At 40.8% G+C, this 24,622-nt stretch overlaps 2 protein-coding genes across 2 annotated transcripts; both read left to right on the forward strand.

The window, feature by feature from the left end:
• Positions 1-6,736: 6,736 nt before the first annotated feature.
• pth1a (parathyroid hormone 1a) lies at positions 6,737-7,192 on the forward strand. The gene is made up of 2 exons (XM_026311186.1): positions 6,737-6,828; positions 6,928-7,192. The coding sequence occupies exons 1-2, from the start codon at positions 6,746-6,748 to the stop codon at positions 7,190-7,192; spliced, it is 348 nt and encodes a 115-aa protein (XP_026166971.1). The 5' UTR covers positions 6,737-6,745.
• A 681-nt stretch (positions 7,193-7,873) lies between these two features.
• On the forward strand, positions 7,874-23,020 carry LOC113133313 (BTB/POZ domain-containing protein 10-like). Its single transcript, XM_026312056.1, has 8 exons — positions 7,874-8,034; positions 15,790-16,028; positions 16,139-16,460; positions 16,769-16,871; positions 18,762-18,882; positions 20,243-20,440; positions 21,466-21,576; positions 21,820-23,020. Exons 1-8 carry the CDS (start codon positions 7,874-7,876, stop codon positions 22,293-22,295), a joined length of 1,731 nt encoding a protein of 576 aa, XP_026167841.1. The 3' UTR covers positions 22,296-23,020.
• The last annotated feature ends 1,602 nt before the right edge of the window (positions 23,021-24,622 follow it).

Genomic DNA, 24,622 nt, shown 5'->3' on the forward strand with positions numbered 1-24,622 from the left:
ACTCTTGACAGTACTGTTTCTGTAGTATAATGTGCTCTAAATCCTGACTGAAAATCTTCAACTAGTTCATTACAGTGTAAGTGGTGCCATCGCTGCTTAACAACAGCTTTTTCAAGGATTTTAGAAATAAAGGGTAGGTTGGATATTTGTCTATAATTAGCCAAGACTCCTGGATCAAGATTGGGCTTTTTGAGTAACAGTTTGATTACTGCAGTCTTAAAGGCCTGTGGTGCATAGCCTGTTTCTAGAGATAAATTTACCAAGTCTAATAAAGATGATGGGAGGACGTCTTTGAGCAGTCTAGTCGGGATGGGGTCTAAGAGACATGTTGATGATTTAGATGAAACTGTTGACATTAGTTCAGAGAAATCTATGGGAAGGAAACAAACTAAACATAAATGAGGTCTTATAGATGATTTAAGAGCTACTGTAGTAGAAAATTCATCTGTGGCAGTTACACAAAGAATCTGATGAACTTTATCTGTGATCAGTATGATTTTATTTGTAAAGAAGCTCATAAAGTCATCACTGCTGAGAGCTAAGGGAACACTGGGCTCAACAGAGCAGTAACTTTTTGCTAGCCTGGCTACAGTGCTGAAAAGAAACCTGGGATTGTTCTTATTTCCCTCTATTACTGATGAATAGTATGCAGTTCTGGCTTTATGGAGAGCTTTTTATATGTTAATAGACTGTTTCTCCAGGATAGATACAATTCTTCTACGCTTGTGGAGCGTCATGTCATCGTGACGCCTGCTTTAAAGTACAGATGCGTAAACTGTACCATAGAGCTAATCTCATATGATTCATTAATTTCTTTTTCAGAGGAACCATAGTATACAGAGGCTACAGCTCAGGCAACATGATAATCAACATGGAAGGGAGTAGGATTGATGTGATTGTCCTCCACTGAGGCACATGGCATAGACATAACGATGGAATCATTTTCTTAAATTTATTAACATCTGCTTTCTTCCAAATGCTGCATGATTCATTATATTAAATTCAAAAGTGATTAAAGAATGGTTAGAAAAAAAGAGGTGTTCTCTGTGCTCCAGATTATTCCTGGTGGGGGTATTTTATTTTGGTCTTTGGGGAGCTTTCTGCTGCTATGGCAATCACACACTGTAGGCAGCAAAACCATTAAGGCTCAGAAGAAAGGAAAAGAGCTCTTACAGGTCTCTTCAGCTGTTTATGTGTCAAATTGTTTCACTCAGTATTCCTCCCCTTTACATTACGAATGACAAGTCAACTCTTCAAAACGGTATGCCTCTGTCTCTAATGCTGTTAGATTCTGTGTTTGTATGTGCATATGATGATGTAGAAAACATTCCTTGAAAGAATATTTCACCTTTGAAGGCTCGTGACTAAGCCAAATTCACAACAGAAAATCCCAGACACAAACATAAATGGACTTGCCCTTTTCAAATTGTATCTTAATTTGGGTTTAAAGTGGGTGTAATATTTCCTAGAGATAATTTCCCCTTTCTGTCATGTGTGGATCCTTCATGGAGGATGCAGCTGAGATGAAGTTTAGATTTTCTGCAAATAAGCAGACACATTATTCTTCCTCTGAGGACCATAGAAGACAAATGAGGTATACATTTTTATGGCAATCTATCTAGTAGTTGTTTAGGGTTTCTTTGGGCAGAATGACTGATTTCTTTCCTTTTAATCTTCCTCATGAGTTTTGTTGATCAGTTTTGTGAGCTGATCATCTCCATTCAGACAGCTGAATACAGCAACTTGAACAATATTTGTGGAGAAAATGGTCCACACACCTTGATCACAGTTATTGTAAGCAATGAGAAGCTAAGACAGAGAGTTGATGGGTTGTATTAACCCTCAAGCAGTCAGACAGTTTCAAATTACCATATGAACATTTGTCTTTTTGCATTTAATGATCTGATAAAAAAAATACTAATAATTTTAATCATTTGAAATGTGCATGTGTTCAATCAAAACAATCAGTCAAGCTAAGTGAAGGAAGTTGGGCTGTAGTAATGGTCTGATGTGGTGGTGTCTGGTGGCAGTAAAATGATGGTGCATTGCCCTAGGAAGCAGGACAAGTCAGTTCTGGGAAAAGTAGGTCAGGCGGGTGTAATGAACTGCCTGTAATGGGTATATGCTCAATCATGAATGTGTCCTTCTTCCTCCACAATGAGCTGTAAGGCATTACCACTCATTGTCAAATGTAAGCATTTTTAAATATATCATGAGTTTTTCATTTGTTTGAACTGTGATTGGTGAGAAATTGAATTTTTAGTATTTATTTAGAACAGCATATTATTAACAGACTGATGAGTTACTCAACACCACATCTAACACTATTTTCTCTACTCTTTCCATCTCTCCCTGATTATGTACCAAAAGTTTTTTTTTTCACTCTACTTAAAGCTGCACTATTCATTATTTTTATATTAACAATGGATAAAATGATTGACAGTAAGGAGAAAATGGGTGTATGCTGTGACCAATTGTTCATAAATATGACTAATTGCAGCTTTAAATTTTTATTTTTTCATATCTTCTTTGTTAAATCCACAATAAACCACCCAATCATATTTTTTTTTATAAAACATACATCATATAATTTGTAATCACAGCCTAGTAATCTGTGCTCTCACTTTTGAGTGATTTGAGTTGAGCAGCATCTGTTCCTTGTTATTTATCTTGTCTGTCACCCATCTCAGAACATGCCGTCACCCTCTACTGAAGTCGAAGCCTAGCCTGAAATAGTCCCCTTCTCCTTATTTAGTCCCCTGTAACTATTCTTAAGTCTTGGGAACCATCTTGATTTACTGGTGTGACTGACTTTCAATAGTGATGCCCAACAGTTGCTTTCTCTACAGCTCCACTTAGTACTGTAGCTCCTGGTATAAAATGAATGAGCTTATATCTGCTACCATTTGACTGTTGGATGATGCTACAAACTATGACTTGAAGCCTCTTGCCTTGTTGCACATTTTTGCTTTTGCATGCAATAGGTAACATGCTACACATTGAGGCAGCATGATGTAAGGAGGAAGATGAGGTTTAGGATCCAGAGCTAATGTCAAAGGTTGATGGGTTCAGTGGGTGTTATGCAAACAGGCCGTGGCCACTGTAGTCCATAATAGTATCACGGGAAAGCAAGCTGAGGTCAGTCTCTCTGAAGGGCCTCACCGATCACCGTAAATCTTGTAAAGCTGGTATGTTAACAACTTTACATGCTGACCGCTTCAGCCATTTGTTTTTATGTATTAACAGGTGCAATGGCTGACTTCAGAGGTTAGTTATTACACCTATAGATCTTTTTATGCCATGGTAAAACACTGATGATTCATACACAGCTGCAAATTACTTAAAGAAGTAAAACTTAGCAGATATATCTAAATTTCTCTTCACCCAGTGAAAACAGTTACCTATAAACCCTTCAGCTATTTGGCATAATGTCATACTCTGGTCACATGCTCATGTTCTTTATTTTCTCATGACAAAAGAAGAAGATAGGTCTAGGCAGACTACAAGGACAATGATGCGCATATCAGAGATGATCACTGTGGCTCACATTGCTTTAAAGAAGATTTGAAATTTGCTTTAAGAAAATAGTCATTCCACTTTCCCAGTGATCTTCATCACAAGATAAATATCTTTACAACAGTTTACAGTATGAAGGTTCAGTTTTCATTTTTGTAACCTTTATATCAGTTTCACCAAAGATCAAGGGGCTTGGTGTCAACAGAGCCTTTCTGTCATGACATAGTCATTCCCAGCTCCTGCTACATTTAGAACATCCATACCTCTGTGATTGCCTAATGTTTTGTGCACGTGTGTGTGTGTGTGTGTGTGTGTGTGTGTGTGTGTGTGTGTGTGTGTGTGTGTGTGTGTGTGTGTGACCATAATAAGTAGTAGAATGCGTCGTCTCCCCAGCATACACTGAGGATTGATCACCCTTGAGACAGCTGTGGCTGAATGCTAAAGGGGAGAGAAGAAGACCTTGACCCTGATGAAGAGATGCAAGGTGGTGGGTGCTGGGAAATGATATGGTTTGCAACGTAGCTACAAGGTTGTCTGTAAAAGGCTCTAGGTACAATCACATGCACCACCTTACAGGGACAGGCAGATTTCGTGAAATAAAATGTATTATTTATTATTATTATTATTATTATTATTATTATTTCTGGTTTTGTTTCATCAAGGTTTAAGACATTTGACCATGAGATATCTGTAACCACTGCCATAAAATTGGAGTCAGAGGAATTTCATTTGTGATGCTCAAAGCTGTGGCAGCATGGTGGATGAGTGGTTAGCACTGTTGCCTCACAACCCGGCCTTGTTGCATGTTCTCCCTGTGCTTGTGTGGGTTTTCTCCAGGTACTCTGGTTTCCTCCCACAGTCCAAAAACATGTATGTCAGGTTGATTGGTGACTCTAAATTGCCCATAGGAGTGAGTGTGAGTGTGTGAGGTTGTTTGTCTTTGTAATTGTGACCCTGGTTAAGGAATAAGCGGGTATAGAAAGTGGATAAATGGATGGATGGATGCTTAAAGCTGTATAAAAGCGCTGTGGTAGTAATGGTCAGCAACTCTCCACAACATCTTCTGTGGAACATTCCATACAACTGGAACATTTCTCAGAAAGAGACACTGCTGTTGAGTTTACTTAATAAAATCAACAACATATGCATGTCTCCATAAGAAGCGAGGTTATGTTTTCCATGATGGGTGCACTGACGTTAATTTTAGTTTGCTTTTTGTTTTGCTTATTTTTGCTTTTTGTAGTCATTTTTTCTTTTTAATGCTGGTCCTTTATAGATCCTTTCCAGACCTACTCCCAAAGGCTCAGTCATCATTAAAGGTGGAAAGTAAGAATATTTACGTAAGTAGGCTGCTTAAGTACAATTTTGAGGTATCTGTACAATAGTATTTCCATTTTCTACTACTTCATATTTTTACTCCACTATATTTATGACTTTAGTTGCAAGTTACTTTTTGGAATAAGATATATAATACAAAATACAGTATAAACATAAAATTTTATTTATCCTCAGTAGAAAATTCACGAACTACACAGCATAGCATCTAAGATACTTCGTATTATAAGTGTATAAGGTAGTTATCATCAGCATAAGGAACACAATAATGCATCAGTAAATATGATCCAATAATATAACCTACAATACAATAATGTGAAATGTGTCATTGATTACTTTTAGTTTTTGTCACATCATGCGTATTAAATGCAGACCTTTATTTATAACAAAGTATTATTACACTGTGATACTTACACTTTTGTTTTCAGCAAAGGATCTCAGTATGTCTTTCACCACTGGTCCTTATTCTATGCAAAATGTAATCCCAACCTTACCTGAAATTGACATGAGCTTTTAGCAAGCAGAGTTAATTCAGTGGCTCTTCCACAGTTACAGTCCTGTTAATACTAAACCTGTTTAATGTGCTACAAAGAGGATGAATGATTTATAATTGCAAGCCTATGCTTTAACAAACAAATCAATACATATCTACAGTCCCCTCCATACGACCTCTCCATATAATATACCTGAAAAGGTTCTCCAGATGTTCAGAGATTCTCAAGCAGGCACACACGCACAGACACGCTGGTCATGACCGAGACAGTGACGACATCAGCATCATCCGCTGACATACCTCCTGAACTCCCACTCACATTTTAATTCAGGATGTTTTCTCTGACGTCAGGTCAGTGTCAAAGCTCTTTTTGGGAGACAAACTCATTAAAATGATGTTAATTCTTGAGTGAAGTGCCTATGTAACCACGGAGACTCCCTAATGTTCAATGAGGGTCATAAAACCATCCAAATGTTGGTACTATTGTTGTGAGACAGGCTGGGTGTGAAACAAAAAAGGTCACATTAGATGTGGACTAATAGATCTGACCAATCCAAAGAAAAAGAGAAAAAATAGAAGCATGGCAAATTAGATATATGGAGGGAAGTTCTGGACTAACAAAAAATATCTTGAGAAAGTGATGTTTTGGACAGGAAAACAGAGTTTCTTATATAAAGTATTTCTATGATCCACTTTCACTGAGATAAGTTAATTAACATTTCAAACACTGAAATGATACAATAATAGAAATAAAACACTACCAGATAGAAAGTGAATGAATAGAAATGTAGAATGTAGAAATGTAATGAAATTAATAGATATCTGTTAGGGAATAAATTTTGGAGTGTGTGCATTTGTGTTTGTTTTTGCATGCTAGGAAGGTGTGAGGGTACTCAAAGCCCTTCATTTGGCCTGGCATGACAGAGTGAAAGGCTGAGGCTCACAGGAGGTGTTGTCATTCCTGTCCTGCCCCCTTCCAGGAGCTGGAGATGTGACATCAACAGTAATAATGAAGGCAGCTCATCAATGGAGGCATCCAAAGGCTATAAAAGGAAGATGGGCAGTCCAGTGCTTATCATAACTGACTGGAGCTAACCAACAATACAAGTGACTTCAACTTTGCATCACATGCAAAACCTTTATCAGACTAAGGATTAGCCAACCTGCACAGGTATGTTCAGCATTGTCTGTCTTGTCAGCTGGAGATTTTATTTTAAGTTTATTCGTTTCTGATTTTAGTTATCCTGTAACAACATCAGTTTTTAAACTGTGTTTGTGATATATCTGAAGGTTTAATATGTCAGTTCTTTTTTGCAATAATCTATTTTGTATAATCTTTGAAAAATAAACATGATTTTAATATTTTTTTTAACTTTTTTTTAACAGGTCATCAAGGTCGACATGCGAAATCTGGACTATAAAATCGTATTCATTTCACTCTGCATTTTACACATCTTCACTCTCTGTGAAGGGCGCCCCCTAAGGTAAATAAATCCCCTGTCACATGTGACAAATTAATTTACACTTGAATTAAACCGGTTAGACGGTAAACTAATGTGTGTATTTCATGATCCTGTGTATAGAAAACGGACTGTGAGTGAGGTCCAGCTCATGCACAACCTCGGTGAGCACAAGCAGGTGCAGGAGCGCCGGGAGTGGCTGCAGATGAGGCTCCGGGGCATCCACACCGCCTCGGCCCGGGGCAGCAGCAGCAGCAGCAGGGAGGCGGGTCGAACGAGGAGTAGACTGCGTCCTGAGGAGCTGCCCTACCTGGGCGACTTAACGCCTGAGGAGACCCAGTACACTTTGAACTTCCTGGAAAAGATCGCCAAGGCAAAGCGGTCATGATTTTGATTTTATGACTTTTCAGTAACATTTCCAACATTCCGTTTAAAAATTAAGTTAATATTTTTCTGTTCAATTCAGAAATGTTGTAGATGTCTGAATGAGTCACATTTTTTTAACTATTTATTTTTATCCATATTTATGGAACTCATAAGGGGACACTGTCTTGAAGAAGCAAAGCTTGCCCCTTTAGGTATGCACTTTTATTTTAAAGATGGAAACCACTCCTAAAGCTACTTCAACAAACTGAAGAGTTGGACCAACAATGTTTTTGATTAGGGAATGCCTTGATCAGCGGGTATTCCTGTATTTTAATTGATTTTTACTTTCGTATAATAGGCCTATATACGTGATAGGCTTAAGCAACTATTATTGTACTTGAATTATCACTGTAAACTGTAATCAATCACCAACAACATAGATACAAATGATTTTTATATGTAACCTTTATTTAACATATCGCCTAAATAGACTGTTTTATTTTTATAAGTATGCCAAGCGTGTGTAATATGAACGAATAAATTAATTAAATTGGTTTTAAAGTTCTTGCTTTAATTGGTGATTCAGAAATGTAGAACTATTGTTATCAAAATGTAGGATAAAACATATTTATTTTTGTACGTGCGTGTGTGTGCGTGTGCACACGGAGGGGGTTTCCCTTGGAATGTGCCGTTGTCTCGCGATATGTTTGACGTGACCTCCGCTGTCTCCAACCAAAACACAGAGCCCTCATCCAAGTGTAGTCGATATGAGCTAGTAGGAGTTTCTACGAAAACTCCTGCCGTCTTGTCTTCCACGCTTTCGGTGGTTGTACAGCGGGATGTGACGGAGTGTCGGCCGAGGAGGTAACTGCACCGCACTGTTAACTCTTGCTTGTGAAAGTAGTTAGCTAGCTAACGGTAGCCGTGTTTAGCTTAGCGGTTAACGCTAACTTAACAAGCAAGAAGTTGTCGCTTGATTTCTTTTACGTTGTTGGGAAGTCCGTACACAGTCAGACTATAAAAGTAAGAACGACAGGTTGCAGTTACCAGAACTGTGTCAGACCTGATGCCCTGAACAGAATAAAGGTGTTCAGTTGTAGTTAACGTTATATTTCTTTTAGTTTCTGTCAAATGTGGAGGGTCAACTAGCGTTAAAGGATAACTAGTACTGGCTGTAACGTTAATTTATCTCCAGACAGTGCCACTGAAGCTGCTCCAGGGCCGTGTGAGGAAAATGTCTTGGCGTTAACTTGATTAATCCTGTTGCATTTCTCATTTAGCTAACTCACTGTTGTTAACAAATGCCATATTTTCTTAAAATAGCGCTGAGGTAAAGTTGGCAAGCCCTTTAACCAAATTTGGTCACGGGTTAACACCTACACAGGGTGCCCATAAGCGCATATGAATACAATAAATAAAGTAGAATTTATCCATTTTCATAAAGTGACTACAGCTTTCACAGTTTTGATAAATGATCGATGTGTGACTGATTAGTTTACCACGGTTCACCATATTCGTCCAGAAAGTGTGTTAAAATTGCTATAAATGAATTAACCAGAGTTGCATTAACAATACACCACCATTAAAAAAAAAAAACACTACAGCCCTAGTTGTCCGGTGGACAGATTCAGGAGGTTGGTACAGACTACACAGCTGTTCCAGCGGTTAATCCCAGTGTTTGCATTAGCGTTAGCTGAATGTCCGATGGCAATTGTTTTAAACCTGACAACTATGACAAAGGCACGAGTAGGTTATTGGTGATTCTATCTAGATCATGTAATGGAGGAGTTAGGAGTTGGCCTTTGTAAAAATGACTGATTATGCGGATGGAGATTGCAAGCTAATAGGTCAGGGTATGGTGTAAGTATTGATCTTTGCTTTGCTCTAAAACATAAAAAAAATTCAGTCTTATCAGTATATGTTAGCACAATATACTTGGCTGTAAATGCCTCTTATGCCATATCTGGTAGACAATTTACTATTCCTACTACTGTCTTATCTTGCAGCGTAAAGGAGTCAAATCAAAGTGTTCCTCCTGTGGATGAACCAGTATATCAACCTCAATGCGATCAATAATACAGTTTGCTTTATGTTGTTGTGCGATAATATGACGTTAAAGAGTTATATTGTGTTTTGCAATGTTGATGATGAGGAGATGAGTGGTTTCCCGTTAGACCAGTGTGTCTGTGGTGACTTTAATACATCTCTGATTAGTACTCATTATTTTGTATTAACAAATATCTAACTAGAACAGACTTGACCGTCTTGTAAGGACCGAATTTGTTATTTCCAGGTATTTCTGGTTTGTTTTTTTTTCCGACAAGTTATTAAACTATATATCTACTAATGTCCGTTTATTGGCAGTGATGATGTATGTGTTTAGGGGGATCGTATTTGAGAGGGGAAAAAACTGTACTTAATGTTACTCCTGGGGCAGCATGGTGGCTGAGTGGTTAGCACTGTTGCCTCACAGCAAGAAGGTCGTGGGTTCGCATCCCGGCCTTTCTGTGTGGAGTTTGCATGTTCTCCCTGTGCTTGCGTGGGTACTCTTGCTTGCGTGGGTTTACTCCGGGTACTCCGGTTTCCTCCCACAGTCCAAAAACATGCATGTCAGGTTGATTGGTGACTCTAAAATTGCCCGTAGGAGTGAGTGTGAGTGTGTGAGGTTGTCTGTCTTTGTGTGTCTATATGTGGCCCTGCGACAGACTGGTGACCTGTCTAGGGTGTACCCCTGCCTTCCACCCGAGAGAGAGCTGGGATAGGCTCCAGCGGATCCCCGTGACCCTGAACAGGAAAAGCGGGTATAGAAGATGGATGGATGGATGGATGTTACTCCTGGAAAAATCGTGCAACATCTGGGTGCGACCTGCTAAACGGATATACTGGAAAGTCAATCTGCTAAGACGAAGTTCAAAAACGTCCTTCACAAAACAAATGGAGCATGTAACGGCGTGTAATACACAGGTTTCTTTACGGTTCCTTTACAAAGACTTACGAAGACCTACAAATAACGTCTACTAAACCATAAAGTTGATGATGTATGCAGATCCTTTTCATGACCAGCATGTGAAATGAACTACTGCTCGTGCACGGAGTACTGTGAAGTGGGAGCTTACGGAGCAGCACTTGAAGGCATCATCGCTCTGATTCAGTCGAGCACGCGGCCATTCACAGTTTAAGGTCCCTCCGGTGACTCTGAGGGACTAGCCGGTGCGCATCTCCCTCGCCTCGTAGACACATTTGAAGCTCCGGGTCGAAGCGGTGGGTTTTACCAACGAGGTGCAGTCCGGGTTGAGCGTGTGAAATGATGCTGATGAAGTTGGAAAGTAATGAGCGAGGATGCTGAAGCTGCCCGCAAGCCCGCTTTGTTCGGAGGAGCGCGAGGCTTTTGTGCCGCTGTCATCCCGCAGCTCATCCCCTGCTGCTTTGTCTTCACTTGGCCCTCTGATACCGACCGGTAAGGTGCACGGCCGCTTTCAAAGCGCCGACGTTTTAGCTCTGTCATTGTGTTGCATGGTGCACTCTGTTAGTGTCTGCCTCTGTGCGCAATTTACTCTAATTGAAGCAATTTTAATAGTGCCCCGGTAAGGAAATCACACAGTACTATATTCAAAGGCTCTCCTTCATACTCACTAAAAAGTGTAGTGATCTCATAGTATCTTGTGGTAATCTTTTAATTAGATATTACTATTATGCACACAAAAACTTCATTATTTACATTTCTTTAAAGTATGATATTCATATTGTGCTACAGGCACATTTTTTATATGATATATTCAGCATCCATTGGCTGGATTTTCAAAGAACACTGCTGCACAGAGCATCTTCCCTGCCTTTGCCCATCAGTGTGTCGGTGTCAGCATCCCCTAAATAATAGATGGGACCCTCACCCGTTGGGGCTCTCACCTCATGCTTTTAATAGACTTCCAGGATGCCATGTATCTTTGTCTGAGTTACTGTGTCTTTGTGTTGGTGAACTTGACTTGTATTTAACACATTGAGCCTTCATGCAGAGGTTTTGTAAGCACTGTAGACTGTTGACCTATTCAGCAAATGAAAAGGGAAATTGTGGTATCAGGGGGGTTGGTGTCCAGTAACAGGAAATTGAACAAGTGAAATATTAGCCCCCTCTAGTTTTCTCTGGCAGTGTGTGAAATCTTGGCTGCTGTAGATATGCATTGCCATGTGAAAGATGAGAGGAGTGAGTGCCCTGAGTGAAATATCTCCCCGTCAGTTCCTTTGTTCCATATGCCCTGCTGGTCTGCCTACTGGCTGTCTGCCTGTTTGGCTAGAGAACCCACTTTTGTCTTTATTATCACATTTCTGTCATCCATTAAAATCCAGTTGGAGATAAAACGTGCATTTGTGCTGCGCCAGGCACTAGTGTAAACACAACTCAACATATTACAGTTGGTCCTGTCTCGATAGATCACTTAAGCCTAATTGTTGATTACACTGTTCTCATCAGTATAATGTGTAGCCTTGGTTTATTGATTTATAGCCCTGATTACTTTCTTCTTTTTGCCTTTTTATTGATCAGATAACACATTTTCAGTGATGGTGTGTGTGTGTAATATTGGTAGAAGGAATGTGTCACCTGAAAACAGGTGTGTGTGTGTGTGGGTGCATATGCCTCTGTGTATGCACATTTCTACCTTTTCTCAGCTGCTATGGTGACCCTTTTCTTCAATGACATTGCCAGACTGTGGCTATACTGTGAAGCTGACATGTTGTAAACAGAAAAAACATGGAAAATAATTAATTTCTGAAATGTTTTTAGTATAAATTCAAATCACACCTTTTTCATTGATTTTCTTGATATTGTAGATTATTAAATCCAATGTATATTTGAAGCTTTTGTGCCCACACACGGTTTGTGTTTATGCTTTTCCTACATGATTGTGTCTGGAATCACAAAACCCATGGTGTGCTATCAAATAAAAAATGAATCTGTGACCTTGACTGGGTGTAGTGCAAGCATTTTTTTTTGTAATCAGTTCACTGGTTTAGCTACAGCTTAGTGTGGTTTGTCTGAACATTCACGTACACAGCTAGACAGCCAATTACTCACTCAATCAGTCTGTTAGTCAACTAGCGAGCTAGTAGTCGCACCCCCACCCCCACCCCTCCAACCCAGCTTGTTCATCAGCCAGTATCCCTGGGGCTGTCTCTTATTGCCAACTTTTGAAACTCTGCCAAAAATGTATAGAGTAGCTTATTCACTGGACCTGGTTCACAGAAACAAAACTCTGCATATAAAACCTAACTACCTTGATTGTGTGCTTTTTATGTGTCCAGCTGTGTTCTGCAAGGAGTAGGAGACTATTCCAGACCATTTACACAGCACTAACTCTTTTTTTTCATAACATTAAAAAAAGTCTGTCTCTTGCTGTCCCTCCATCCCCACTTGTTCCCGTTTTGTCTTATGCCATAGCCTATGGTAGATGGTCGTCATCATCATATTTCATAGCAGCTCCTCTTGAGAGAGTAAGACTCTCTTCATTACTGAGACCTGTATGTGTTTCTGCCTTATAAGGTCAACACTATTGATCAGATAGGAAGCCACACTGTCACAGTGGAAGTGAAACAGATGCATTCATCAATACGACTACAGGAATGCAATTTGTCATAATTTAAGAGAATAATAATAATGCCATTATAAATAGTCTGGTGCCAATCTTTATCCCTTTTATAGAAATGCCACACCCTTTATTATTCTGTACAGTGCTATCTGTATTTTTCTACATGTGAGTACTGATTTTTTTGGAACATATGACTCTATTAATATTTCAGCATAAATATGCCAGACCACTATGATTGGCCAGCAATGAAATGATTGTCAGCTGCTTCTTGTCTTCTGTTAGAAGAAATTGAATATTTTGGGGTTCTGGATTGATGGTTGTACAAATCACAGGCCAATGTCATTTTGGACTGATGAATAAGAAAATGCCTGTCAGATTGAAGGTAGCTAAATACCAGATGATTTTATGTCCGATTTTGGGCCCAATTTGCTCTATCCAGTGATTATGAAGGTGTAGCCGGATTCAAGGCAACCAGTGTCAGTACAATTATTTTACTGCTTCAGTTAGGGATGGTGTTTGATCTGATTTTAATCAATCTGAATGTAGTTAGGAATCCTTTCAGATCCCTTATCGAATCTGTTTGTAAACTGTAGTTTGTATTTAAAATTTTAAAATTGTAGCAGATGTTTTCTGATTAATTGGAACGATTTTTGCCATTCTTAATAAGCGGCATTAGCCAAAGGCTGAGCGTATCAAGCCATATAACAGGCACACAGATCCGTTGGCAGCCCAGTGCTGTTGTTGCTCTTTGTGTCAATCGAATTGCCTACCTACCAGATCTCAGTGGATGTTGCCAGGTGGAGGCAAACTAACTTTTGGAAGAATGAAAAGTAATATGTCATGTCAGAAAACAACATGGCTTAAATATTAGTTTTAGACAGATAATCTAAATAACCTCAGACTACTTTGCAACTGTAATATTATTGATAGATGTAGTTTACAGGTAGAGATGGGTACCAAAACCTGGTAAAAGAAAACTGGCCCAATATATTGGCCAAAAACGTCTTCACCATATATCTGCCTGATTTCTAAAGATCAGTATCATCATCGGCCATAGAAAAACCCATATCGATTGACCTCTACTTCTTAGTTTACTCAGCACAATAACAAAGCAGTTGGAAACTGTTTTGTGTAACAAAAGCTATATATTACCGCAATAGCCTATTCTAAGTACTGGTACATTTATAACATGTAGTCATTTTAATTGTGATTTACAGTCCAATTACCAGATAGTGTGGCACCAACACTAACAGAAACTAGAGTAAGTAGCTATCATACCTAAACTACAGACAATCTGCTGTGCTGCAGTGTTGCAGGTTGCTCAGCACATATTTGATCACTGCTCTGTGACATTCATTAATACTGTGCCCTCATTGTGCTCCCCACTGGGGGTCTGTGCTGCAGCTGCACAAGTCCAAACAACAAAGTAAAATAATATTGGTACTGCTTTATCATTCAGCTAACATCAATAAAATAAATGAGTGTTTTATGTGCACAGTGGACTTAACATTACCTGGCATGTATACTGTTGCAGGTCACACAATCTGACAGAATACACAAATACTAAATTTGGCAATGGTTTCTTTGACTTTGGAGTGATTAAACCAGTCCACCATGTTTGTTTACAACAACATCCCTGAGTTATTATAAGTTTGTATGTGTCTTTTGTTCTTTGCTGGTGTCTTTAGTTTTAGAGTGGCCAAAGAATCTAAACTAAGTAGAAAATGTAACAAATTTTAGAAGGGATTTGTTTGGCCATGACACATAAGAAAGCTGGGTATTTTACCACCTTGCAACTGGATCCAAAATAGAGCCCAGAACCCATTCCTGCTGCTAAGGGATTTTCTTTCATATTAAATCCCTTTCTGATGTCAAGATCTTCATATATTTACTAGTTCATTTTTTAATGTCTATTATTATTTGTTTTATAAGACTGTCAAACACATTAGTGGTTCATACTGTACTGTCCTGGATATATTGTGTCCAGAAAAATGGACCTAAAAGCAAAAATGTCCAAAGAATCAAATCCTTTCACATCACTTTTTAAATAGCCCTCAACCGTGTCCTTGTGCATCCTGTGCATTCATGCATGCATGTGGTTGCATGTGTGTTTAAGTACTTTCTGAAATGGAGGGCAGATATTATAAAAGCCCTCTGAGTTGTTTGTCTGTCCCTAGAAAAGCACAGAGAACCACTCCAGGCAGCATTGCTTGCTTAATTATTGTATCAGTCACAAATCTATTAAAATCCACCTTGTGCAGCAAGTAAACCATTAAAGCTGTTTCTGTTTGTTCTTGAGTGAGTTCCACTCACTCACATTGTTTCATTTGGATATACTAATGAGTGCCAGGGAGGTGTCTATCCATACCTGCAGGCTGAGAGCGGTGGTTTGGTGTCCACCCCGTCTTTGCAGCACTCCGCCCCTATGTGGGTTCACATGAGTTGATTGCAGGCATTGTACAGACTGTCTTCCTGTTCCACAGCTCAGCATGCCAAAAACTCTTTACCCTCTCAGCAATTTCTGCACAAACATATGTCTCAATGTGCCTACAAAGGATCAAGTCTGTGCACCAAGTCATTTATTTAATCGTTCAATATGCTTTTTGATTTCTGTATGATCAATAGTGTCAGGTCACTTGACAAATGAAAGTTGTTTACACTAGATATTGTGGTACAAAAGGAAAGCAAAGAAAATATCAGGATGTGATGTTTCCATTTAATGAATAGTCAGTTTCTGATGGTTTTGGTTTATAGGGAGTTGGTTGGGTCAATTTTGTGCCTTCAGCTGATTCTTACTGTTTCTTTGCATTATTACTGACTCTTTCTGGGACCCTTTTTTATGTTCTTTTTTGAGTATTCCATATAGCAGGTTTATTTTATCCAAAAATACATGGGAGAGTACCATGTCCCTTTACATAATTTTTATCATGTGACTGGAAGAAAAGCAAGTTAACTAAAATGCTAAATGCTGAATTGGAATTGAAAGAAATTTTTCTAGCATTGATTTCCTTAGTGTGTGTTCTCATCTCTCCATCAGTGAGCGGCCGTGTGATTTGTCACTGCTGGACTACGACCAGCAGCAGGAGCAGCAGCAGGTCAGCACAATGAGTATATATGGCGGTGCAGGCGGTGGTGCAAGAGAAAGAGGGGGAGCAGAACATTACGGGGAACAACGGCGGCGCTCCAGCGACCGCTCACGTGACTCCTCCCACGAGAGAGGAGAGAGCCAGCTGACTCCTTGCATCAGGAATGTTACTTCTCCCACTCGGCAGCATGGTGAGGAAAATAGAAGGATTAGCCCAAAATGTTGATTCACTTGCCCCTCTGTACTGTATGTTTGATTGGAAGCATCCTTTGCTGATCTTCTTGTATCCTCTCTCTCGCAGACCGTGAACGTGGTGATGGAGGCTCGTCCTCTAGATCCTCCAGCCCACGTCCTCCTAGAGTTTCTCTTCCATGTTCTCATGTTGGAGGAGCTCTGATCGGGGGCCATATACCTCGGTCACTGGGTCCTCCCGGAGTTGACCACCACTCCAAGACCCTGGGTCAGGGGCCATGTGATATGATCTATGTGTATGACCTCAGCGGTAAAGAGGGACTTCGTGGTGGATTAAGGCTAGGAGAAAGAGTGACACTTATTGTGGACAATACCAGATTTGTGGTGGATCCTGCCATCTTCACAGCACAGCCTAACACCATGCTGGGCAGGTAATGACTAAGATAGATTTACTCTTGATATTTTTTTTTTTTTATTTTGAATTCTTTAGGTAAGGAGTTACACCTCTTGATCCTCCAGATAAAGAAATACACCTGGCCAAAAGAAGTGTTTGTGAAAGTTCTGTTCAGTGTCTTCATTATGTTTAATGTGACATTCCAGCGTTGACGCTTGAACATAAAACAGACAGAAAACATACTGATAGATGATCACTGGTCTGCACAGCTGTATTTTAGATTTTGGCTCTCCACAAACAGAGAAAGAAAAAGCTGCTGTTATTTAAGACATCCTTTGTTTTCAGGATGTTTGGTTCTGGGCGAGATAACAACTTCACGAGACCCAATGAAAAAGGAGAGTATGAGGTGGCTGACGGCATTAGCTCCACTGTCTTCAGAGCCATTCTGGTAAGGCAGCATCTGTGGCTGACACGTTTTCACCCTGTACATGCTCTCTCTGCTTTTCACTGCTCTTTTTGTTACTATTGTTCTGTCCTCCTCTCTCATTTTCTTGTTTTCGCTGTCCCACTTTATCTCACTTTAACTTCCTCTTTTGTTATTGTTCATGCACTCTCTTGTTCTACCTACATTTCCCACTTTGCTGTGCCATCTTCTCTCTCATTGTGTCACTACAACCTGGACAGATCACCAGTCTATCACAGGGCTGACCCACAGAAAAACACTCACATTCACACCAATGGGCAGAAAAACAAGATTTGAACCCACAAAGTTCCTGCTGTGAGGCGATTGTAGTTTACCACAGTCTGTATGCACAGTCTGTATAACCCCTGACAGACATCAGACATCATCAAATGAGATCTAATGGCAATTTTAAGCTGTGGAATTCAATGACTCTCAACTCAATGCCCTGTCATTTAGTGTTGGTGCTCTCTTGAATTTGGTGTTTGATCCCATTAAATGATTAAATTTGTTGGAAGATTGACTGGAAGAGAAGTGGGGCAAGTGTCCTTCACACTTAACGGTGTCACTGAAGATCATTATACAAGTTCTAAAAACTGCCAGGGAACAGAAAATACCCCATTTCCTGCATAATTTAGTTTTCTAACCAGCATTGTCTGTCAACTGTGCCTATGCAAACATAATAAAATATAGAAAAAGCATAGAAATGTAAATGTACATTAAGGCTAGTAGGACTTTCAGAGATGTGGTTGACAAGCAGATGCATATAGAATCTTCACTGTTTATTATGTGAACTTGTGCAAAGGCCCGTGCTCACAATAGAGCCTGTTCTGTGCATGTTTTTGAGACCACAGGTGCCACATATTGGAACAGCTCACTCATGTTTATCAGATGATACTTTCAAGGTTAAGAATTAAGTTTGTACCTTAAAGTATTAGGTTATACAAAACAAGAGTTGCAGAGTTGCAACCTAATCTACTCTTCTATGTGCTCACCTTTTGTATTTCTACTCCCAGTCAGTCTGACTGTGAGATGGAGACTACTCAGTTAAATACTCTACAGCTTAAACTGAGCTGTGTAACAGCACACAGACTGTTGTGAACAGGATTGTTCATTAATGCTGACATGTGATGTTCATAGCAACAGTAAAGGGACAAATCCCAAGTGGAAATGCTACAGTAGTCCTCTGGTGTGTACTACAGAAAGCATTCCTGGTTAGCCTCTGGTGATACTTGGCTTCCACAGTATGTCTGGCAAGTGCAAAGCAGTGTCCATTTTCCTCTTTTTGTGAGTGCATTGCTAAATGGGTAACAATTGCCTGATTGTGGTGATAACATAATGGATTATATGTGTGTCTGTGTGTTTGTCCCTGACAAAACGTAAAGAAAAGCTCAGAGGAGAATAGGTAGAGTGAAGTAAACAGGTAGAACAGAAAGCGAGTAGGGGAGAAGTGAGCATGCCCTGGGTCTGTGGTGTTGGCACAGAAACCAGGAAACCAGCCACTCTGAGGGTCTCTTTGACACAGGCTGCACAGAGACAGGAGGGAGAGTAGAGAGAGGGGGAGAATGACGTAGGCAGCCCCTCCCAGCCCGCTTGTCTGTCTCTGTTTTCTTTCTTGCCTGTGACGTCGCTACGTTTTAACTTTTCATCACTGCTTGCTCTGCATCCCTCCCTCCTTGTCTTCATCCAGCTCTCTCTCTCCCCCCTCTCCCTCTCTCTCTGCCGCCTGTGTGAGTGGAGCAGCATCAGTAATGGCGACTTGTTTTTCCTCCTATGCCTGTGTGTGTGCATGAACACCCGCCATTCTGCACCTTTCTTCATCTCTCCGTGTGCATATGTATGTATGTGTGTGTGTGTGTGTGCTGCTGAAAATGGCAGGATTACTACAAATCGGGGATAATCCGCTGCCCTGATGGCGTTTCCATTCCCGAGCTGAGGGAGGCATGTGACTACCTCTGTATCTCCTTCAACTACAGCACCATCAAGTGCAGAGACCTCAGTGAGTACACTGCACAGACACGCTGCTCATTTACTGTCTCCAGTGTTTGGAGCTGCAGGCTGATGTGGTTCCTAGTTTTGGTGAGTGTGGAGCAATATTGTTACTGGGTTACTGCATGAAATATTATAGACTCTTTTCTTACAAAGTGTGGCCACCATTGCTTACTTGATCCGTCTAGCCACTGAGTGGTCAAACAGAATTAGAGACAGTGTTGTTGATGGACAGTTGTATTGCAGTTTACAATAGCTGTTATTTAGATGTAAATTCCTATACAGGAGTAAAGATGGATCGTGTCCTTAACATTATCATTGTAAGTATTTTGATTTTTGAGCAAGTCTGATGCTGCTGTTGGTTTGCATCAGTGTTGTCTGCTGTAATTCACACACCTGACATTATGCAGTTACAAGGAAATGTCAGTTTTTAACAGTGCACATGTGTGTGTTGCGGATATTTGTGTCATTGCTGTGCATGTCTGTGTGTGTGTGGGAGGAGCAGCCTCAGCTCAAAGGCTCCTGTGTGTGTTGGGCTCTAAGTAGGTCGTGATTAGCTGTGAGATTTAATGCTTGTTATGCAGGCACAAAACCAACGAGACAAGCAGGTCTCGTTCTCTTACTGACAGGATATGGTTTATTCTACTGTTTTTACTCAGTCTAATTTAAGTCAAACTCTGACGTGAATAAAACCAGCTGAAAATACAAATGATGGCTGTGTGTTTGCATTCAGGAGTTCATTATAACCACATTTGTTTGAGCAGCACTACAAAGGCAGGATTTAGAGATCTAGAAGTGCCTGTGTATCATTAGCTGATGAACCAGAACTTTCCATGGGGATAATTCCCAGTAGAAGACATGGTGGAGACAAACAGGTCATTGCTGTTTACAAGAATTCAATCAAACCCTAAAGTGTGTAAACTCATGAACTTTATGGAAACAACCATAAGCAGATCGAAGCTGTGTGAACCTCATGTCCATATGTGATGACCATGAATAATAAAACGGCAACCGTTTTGATTGATTTACTTGTTGTTCCTGTTCTGCAGCTAAAAAACAATGTCAAGATGGGACTTATAGGTGCCCTGTGCAGACAAAATGTCCATTCACTCTGTGACATCATTGTGCACATTTTAGATTGTTAGTCACAAAACACACACATTTTTAGTAGATCATGCACAGACATTCTGATCCCATCAATTTAAAAACAATGCTAATACTAAGTAGAAAAATCTTTGCGGTATTGCTTTGAAATGTCCTTCTCACACCCATAACATGTTATTCATTAGTTCTTCACTATTAAGGATAATAATAATGTTAGTGATGCGTAGCTGCAGTGGTAACCTCAAAGTGTCGGTCTTATTCCCTAGGTGCCCTGATGCACGAGCTGTCTAACGACGGGGCCCGGCGTCAGTTTGAGTGTTACCTGGAGGAGATGGTGCTGCCGCTGATGGTGGCCAGTGCGCAGAGCGGAGAAAGAGAGTGCCACGTGGTGGTGCTGACTGACGACGATGTGGTGGACTGGGATGAAGAGTACCCTCCGCAGATGGGCGAGGAGTACTCCCAGAGTAAGAGAACTGTCACCATCACTGATGAGTTGTCAAGTTTACCCAGCAGGTGACCTGTTTTGGCTGCAGTATGTCAGCCTCACATCTGGGTCAGAATAATCTGATGGACGTCATGCTCCAGTTTAGCAAGCACCAGGTTATGATGTCTTTGTTTGTGAAAGCAGGTTACTGTGGCATGAACACTTCCTGCAGCTGCTGGATGCTTCACATTTGCTCCTCTCAGATTTTGGCCATGCAAATCTGCTGCCACTATATGATAGGTCACCCTTTTATAAAGCACCTATTAGCTATACTGAATGGTTTTACTCATGTTAAAAATCATCAACCAAGGCTTTATTGATCACTCATTTTTAGTTCCATTACCTGTTTTGTTCCTGCTGGTTGTAGTAAATACAGCTTGATATTTTTCACACTTATTCCTGGCTCAGAAGGAAAGTAAATGCAAGATATAGCTGTCTGGAATAAACAGTAGCTGCCCTGTCCACTCAAAATTATGCAGTCAGGGCACTTACCTTTTGCTGAAACATAAGGCCAATTGATCAGCTATAAAAAATAAATAAGACGACATTTAAAGTTGCCAAGTTGTGGAAGATTCTCTTCTGGCATGGTGCTCTGTCTAGCTCTTTAATTCATTATGAAGACCCCTTTAATGGACTGTTTGAGCAGAGCATGACGCAGAGCATTTCAAAATCTATTAACCACATACCAGCATTTACAACAGTAGACCTGAACGCTGATAGTATGAATGCTTTAATAATAAATTATTAACATTTATAACTGCATTTGACATATTACTACAGTTAATCTTCAAACTAAAAACACATATAATATGTACTTATTACAACTTGACAACCCAAAAGCTATTTGGTCATGGTCTGCAGCAAATGAGACAAGTACTCAAAGCACAAACTCACCACATACGTTTTAATAAGTTGAAGATGGTGCATTTGAGGAGGTACAGTAAGAAGAGTGCAGTCTTCAGTCTCAGTTGATGGGGTGTTTTAAGTGCCTTTCTTCTCCAACAGTCATCTACAGCACCAAACTGTACCGCTTCTTCAAGTACATAGAGAACAGAGACGTGGCCAAGTCTGTGCTGAAGGACAGAGGACTGAAAAAGATCCGACTGGGAATAGAAGGTACCAAGTGATTCTTCCTCCTCCTCCTCCTCAAAAAAAAGATGATAATGTGTCCTTGTGTGTGTCAGATAATGTATGTAATGGTAACTGGACTCAGCCTCTTTGGGCTCCAGAAAAGAACAGCTAGGCCTGACAGCCTCGCCCTGGAATGTCTCAAGTTCAGGAGAGTCGGTCCGTCCGTCCGTCCGCCCGCCCGCCCATCCGTCCGCCACCTTTCTGATCAGTCTTTTATTTCTCTTCCAGGCTACCCGACCTATAAAGAGAAGGTGAAGCGGCGTCCTGGAGGTCGACCAGAGGTCATCTACAACTATGTCCAGCGTCCCTTTATCCGCATGTCCTGGGAGAAGGAGGAGGGGAAGAGCCGGCATGTGGACTTTCAGTGTGTTAAGTCCAAGTCCATCACGAATCTGGCTGCAGCAGCCGCAGACATTCCCCAGGACCAGCTGGTGGTCATGCACCCTCCAGGGCCGCAGGTGGACGAGCTGGACACCCTGCCACAGCCAGCAGCTGTCATTGACCCCCAGCAGCCATCACTTGGGCAGGGGCTAGAGAACCATGTGGTGCCTCAGCTAGCACTAGCCTATGAGGGCCCGAGCCAGCAGTCTCAGAACAGTCCGAGCCGGGCCACACACAGCCTGGCCCCCAGCAACCAGCACAGCGGCAGCCACGCTCAGGCCACCTACCACTACGAGCCCGACACTCCGCCATCGTCTGCGTGAGCCCAACAACACACTTCACCTCCCCCTCTGCTCCTGTGTTCACACTGCCAGCAACAAGTGCTTTTAGTCACACCATTACACAGAGATTAAGGAGGAATTCTCTGAGCTTCGACTGTCAGACGCATATTCTCCTAAAAGCTGCAGAGAACTCTGAACATAGCGATGCACTAAAGCACAGAAACCTTTCTGTGCCTCCTGCAGCCAGCACACAAAGTCCAACCTTTCTTAGCCCAACAATATGTCACTTCATGCTTTCAGTGTGAACCCAAACTTTGTTCCTCCTCAGCTCCGCCTCAGCTCTGCTGCAGCCTCTCACACAGTATCTGAATGCAGAACTGATGGATACAAGCACATCAGCAGGCCTCACCCTATTTACACTCTTTGTCATTTATCTGACCAGTGGACTGCTCAGTTGCAATGTGTACATGTGAAAAGACAGAGTACTGTATTACATTACAATAAGGCGTGTGTGTTGAGTGTTTGTCATGCTGCTGGGATACTGTACCTCACCTGAAAGCTGACTTCAGTGGCTCTTTACCTGGAGGCCATTAAGTTGTGGATCTTCACTTTCTCCAGTGTATGTAAATGCCATGATGAAGTTTTAGCTTTATACATTTTCCTGTTTCATTCCTTCCTGTTGTTCATACCATATATAAATATATATATATATGTATGTATATATATGGGCAGGGGCTATGTACCTGTATATATGTATGTATCTTTTTTTTTTTTTGTCCAAACATGTTTGAATCCTGACTGAGCTGCTCTGAAAACTTCACACCACTGCTGTGAGCACAACATACGATGTCACAAATGCTGAACACAATGTCTTTCTATTAAATAGTATTCACAGCATCACTGAATCACTCTTTTATTTAAAAGTTCAACCTGTCATGCTTCAAGCAATCTATTGGGATATATTATTCATAAATATGTTGTACACATCTCCTTTATGGAGGCAGGCATGTTGAGTTGCCATGTTTCTACTGACAGAACAGACAAACCAAACGCTGGCTTTTTAAAGATGGCGGCAACTATTCCCTCCTCCTCCCTCCAACTATTCCCTGCCTGAAACAGGGTTCAGAAGTTGCATTCTTCCATCTCACCACTAGATGGCTAAATCTTTTATTTATTATTATTATTATTTTATCTATTTTACAAAATGCACCTTTACTTTTCTAAAGCAAAACAGGTAGTGCTAGACCTACAAGATCACTGTAACTAAATAAATATATTTCAGTTATTACTAAAAGATGAGGCCCACGGCTGCGGTTATTCATTAACCCTGCACATTTTCCCTAAATACAGAGTATAATATGTGGTTATAGATTAGGCTATTCAATGCTATTTAAAGGACAACACTGGATTATAGCATGTTCTATTTGGATTATTTTTGTTACTGCTTTTACTTGTGTAAAGATCTGATGGTTTTGTCAACCATCTTGGCATTTTAAAGCAGATATTAGTGATGAGTGATTGATGACACTGACCTGATCGGGGTGGAATGACTCATCTTTGGCTCTGAATCACAGATAATTTGCATCCCAGATGGTGCAGCTTTACACACCACTGATCTGTCATCACATCGTGAAAAATTAGTGGGGAATACATCATGACTGAAGGCATTTCTCTGAGTTTATGACCTCTGTAATACTGTAACCAGTAGTATTAATGGACATAAGTAGCACAAAATACTGGCCTATGAAAATGTACAAGTGCAGTTAGTTGGCACTTGTGTCACTCTGCAGCTCACAATGGATCTCCTGTGAATCTATTCAATTCATATCAGCTGTATTTGCATTGTGCCAAATCACAAAACAATCCTCTCAGAGCACTTTACAAAAAAACCCAACAATTGCCTTATGAGCACTTGGTGACAGTGGAGAGGAAAAATTCCCTTTAACAGAAGAAAAAAATCCTCCAGCGGAACCAGGCTCAGTTTGGGTAGCCATCTGCCTCGACCGGTTGGGGTGAGTGGATAGAGGAGAGAGAAAAGAACAGCAACAATAAACAACAAATAGACACTGCAGGTTGGTGGGGCCAGTTACTGCACATCAGCAATATACAGATCCAGGACCAGGGACACCTGCAGAAGGTAAAGGGAGGGAGAGAGAGAGCAGGAGGGAGAGAGCACAAACTAGGGGGGAGAGGGATCACAAAGTTAGTGACAGTCAATGGTGGAATATTCATGTGAGGAGGGAGGAGAGGAGGGTAAGGGAGGGGAGGGTTAGGGGAGCTTTTCACCGATGGAAAGGCCTATAGCAGCATAACTAAGGGATGGTTCAGGGTTACCTGAGAGCTAAGGGAACACCGGCCTCAACAGAGCT

The sequence above is a fragment of the Mastacembelus armatus genome, chromosome 6, assembly GCF_900324485.2.
Source record: "Mastacembelus armatus chromosome 6, fMasArm1.2, whole genome shotgun sequence".
NCBI classification, from domain to species: domain Eukaryota; kingdom Metazoa; phylum Chordata; class Actinopteri; order Synbranchiformes; family Mastacembelidae; genus Mastacembelus; species Mastacembelus armatus.

Coding starts and splice junctions, on each gene's coding strand:
- pth1a (XM_026311186.1), top strand. CDS start 6,746: ATGCGAAATCTGGACTATAAAATCGTATTCATTTCACTCTGCATTTTA. Junction 6,829..6,927: donor TGTGAAGGGCGCCCCCTAAG/GTAAATAAATCC, acceptor TCCTGTGTATAG/AAAACGGACTGTGAGTGAGG.
- LOC113133313 (XM_026312056.1), top strand. CDS start 7,874: ATGTTTGACGTGACCTCCGCTGTCTCCAACCAAAACACAGAGCCCTCA. Junction 8,035..15,789: donor ACGGAGTGTCGGCCGAGGAG/GTAACTGCACCG, acceptor TCTCTCCATCAG/TGAGCGGCCGTGTGATTTGT. Junction 16,029..16,138: donor TTCTCCCACTCGGCAGCATG/GTGAGGAAAATA, acceptor TCTCTCTCGCAG/ACCGTGAACGTGGTGATGGA.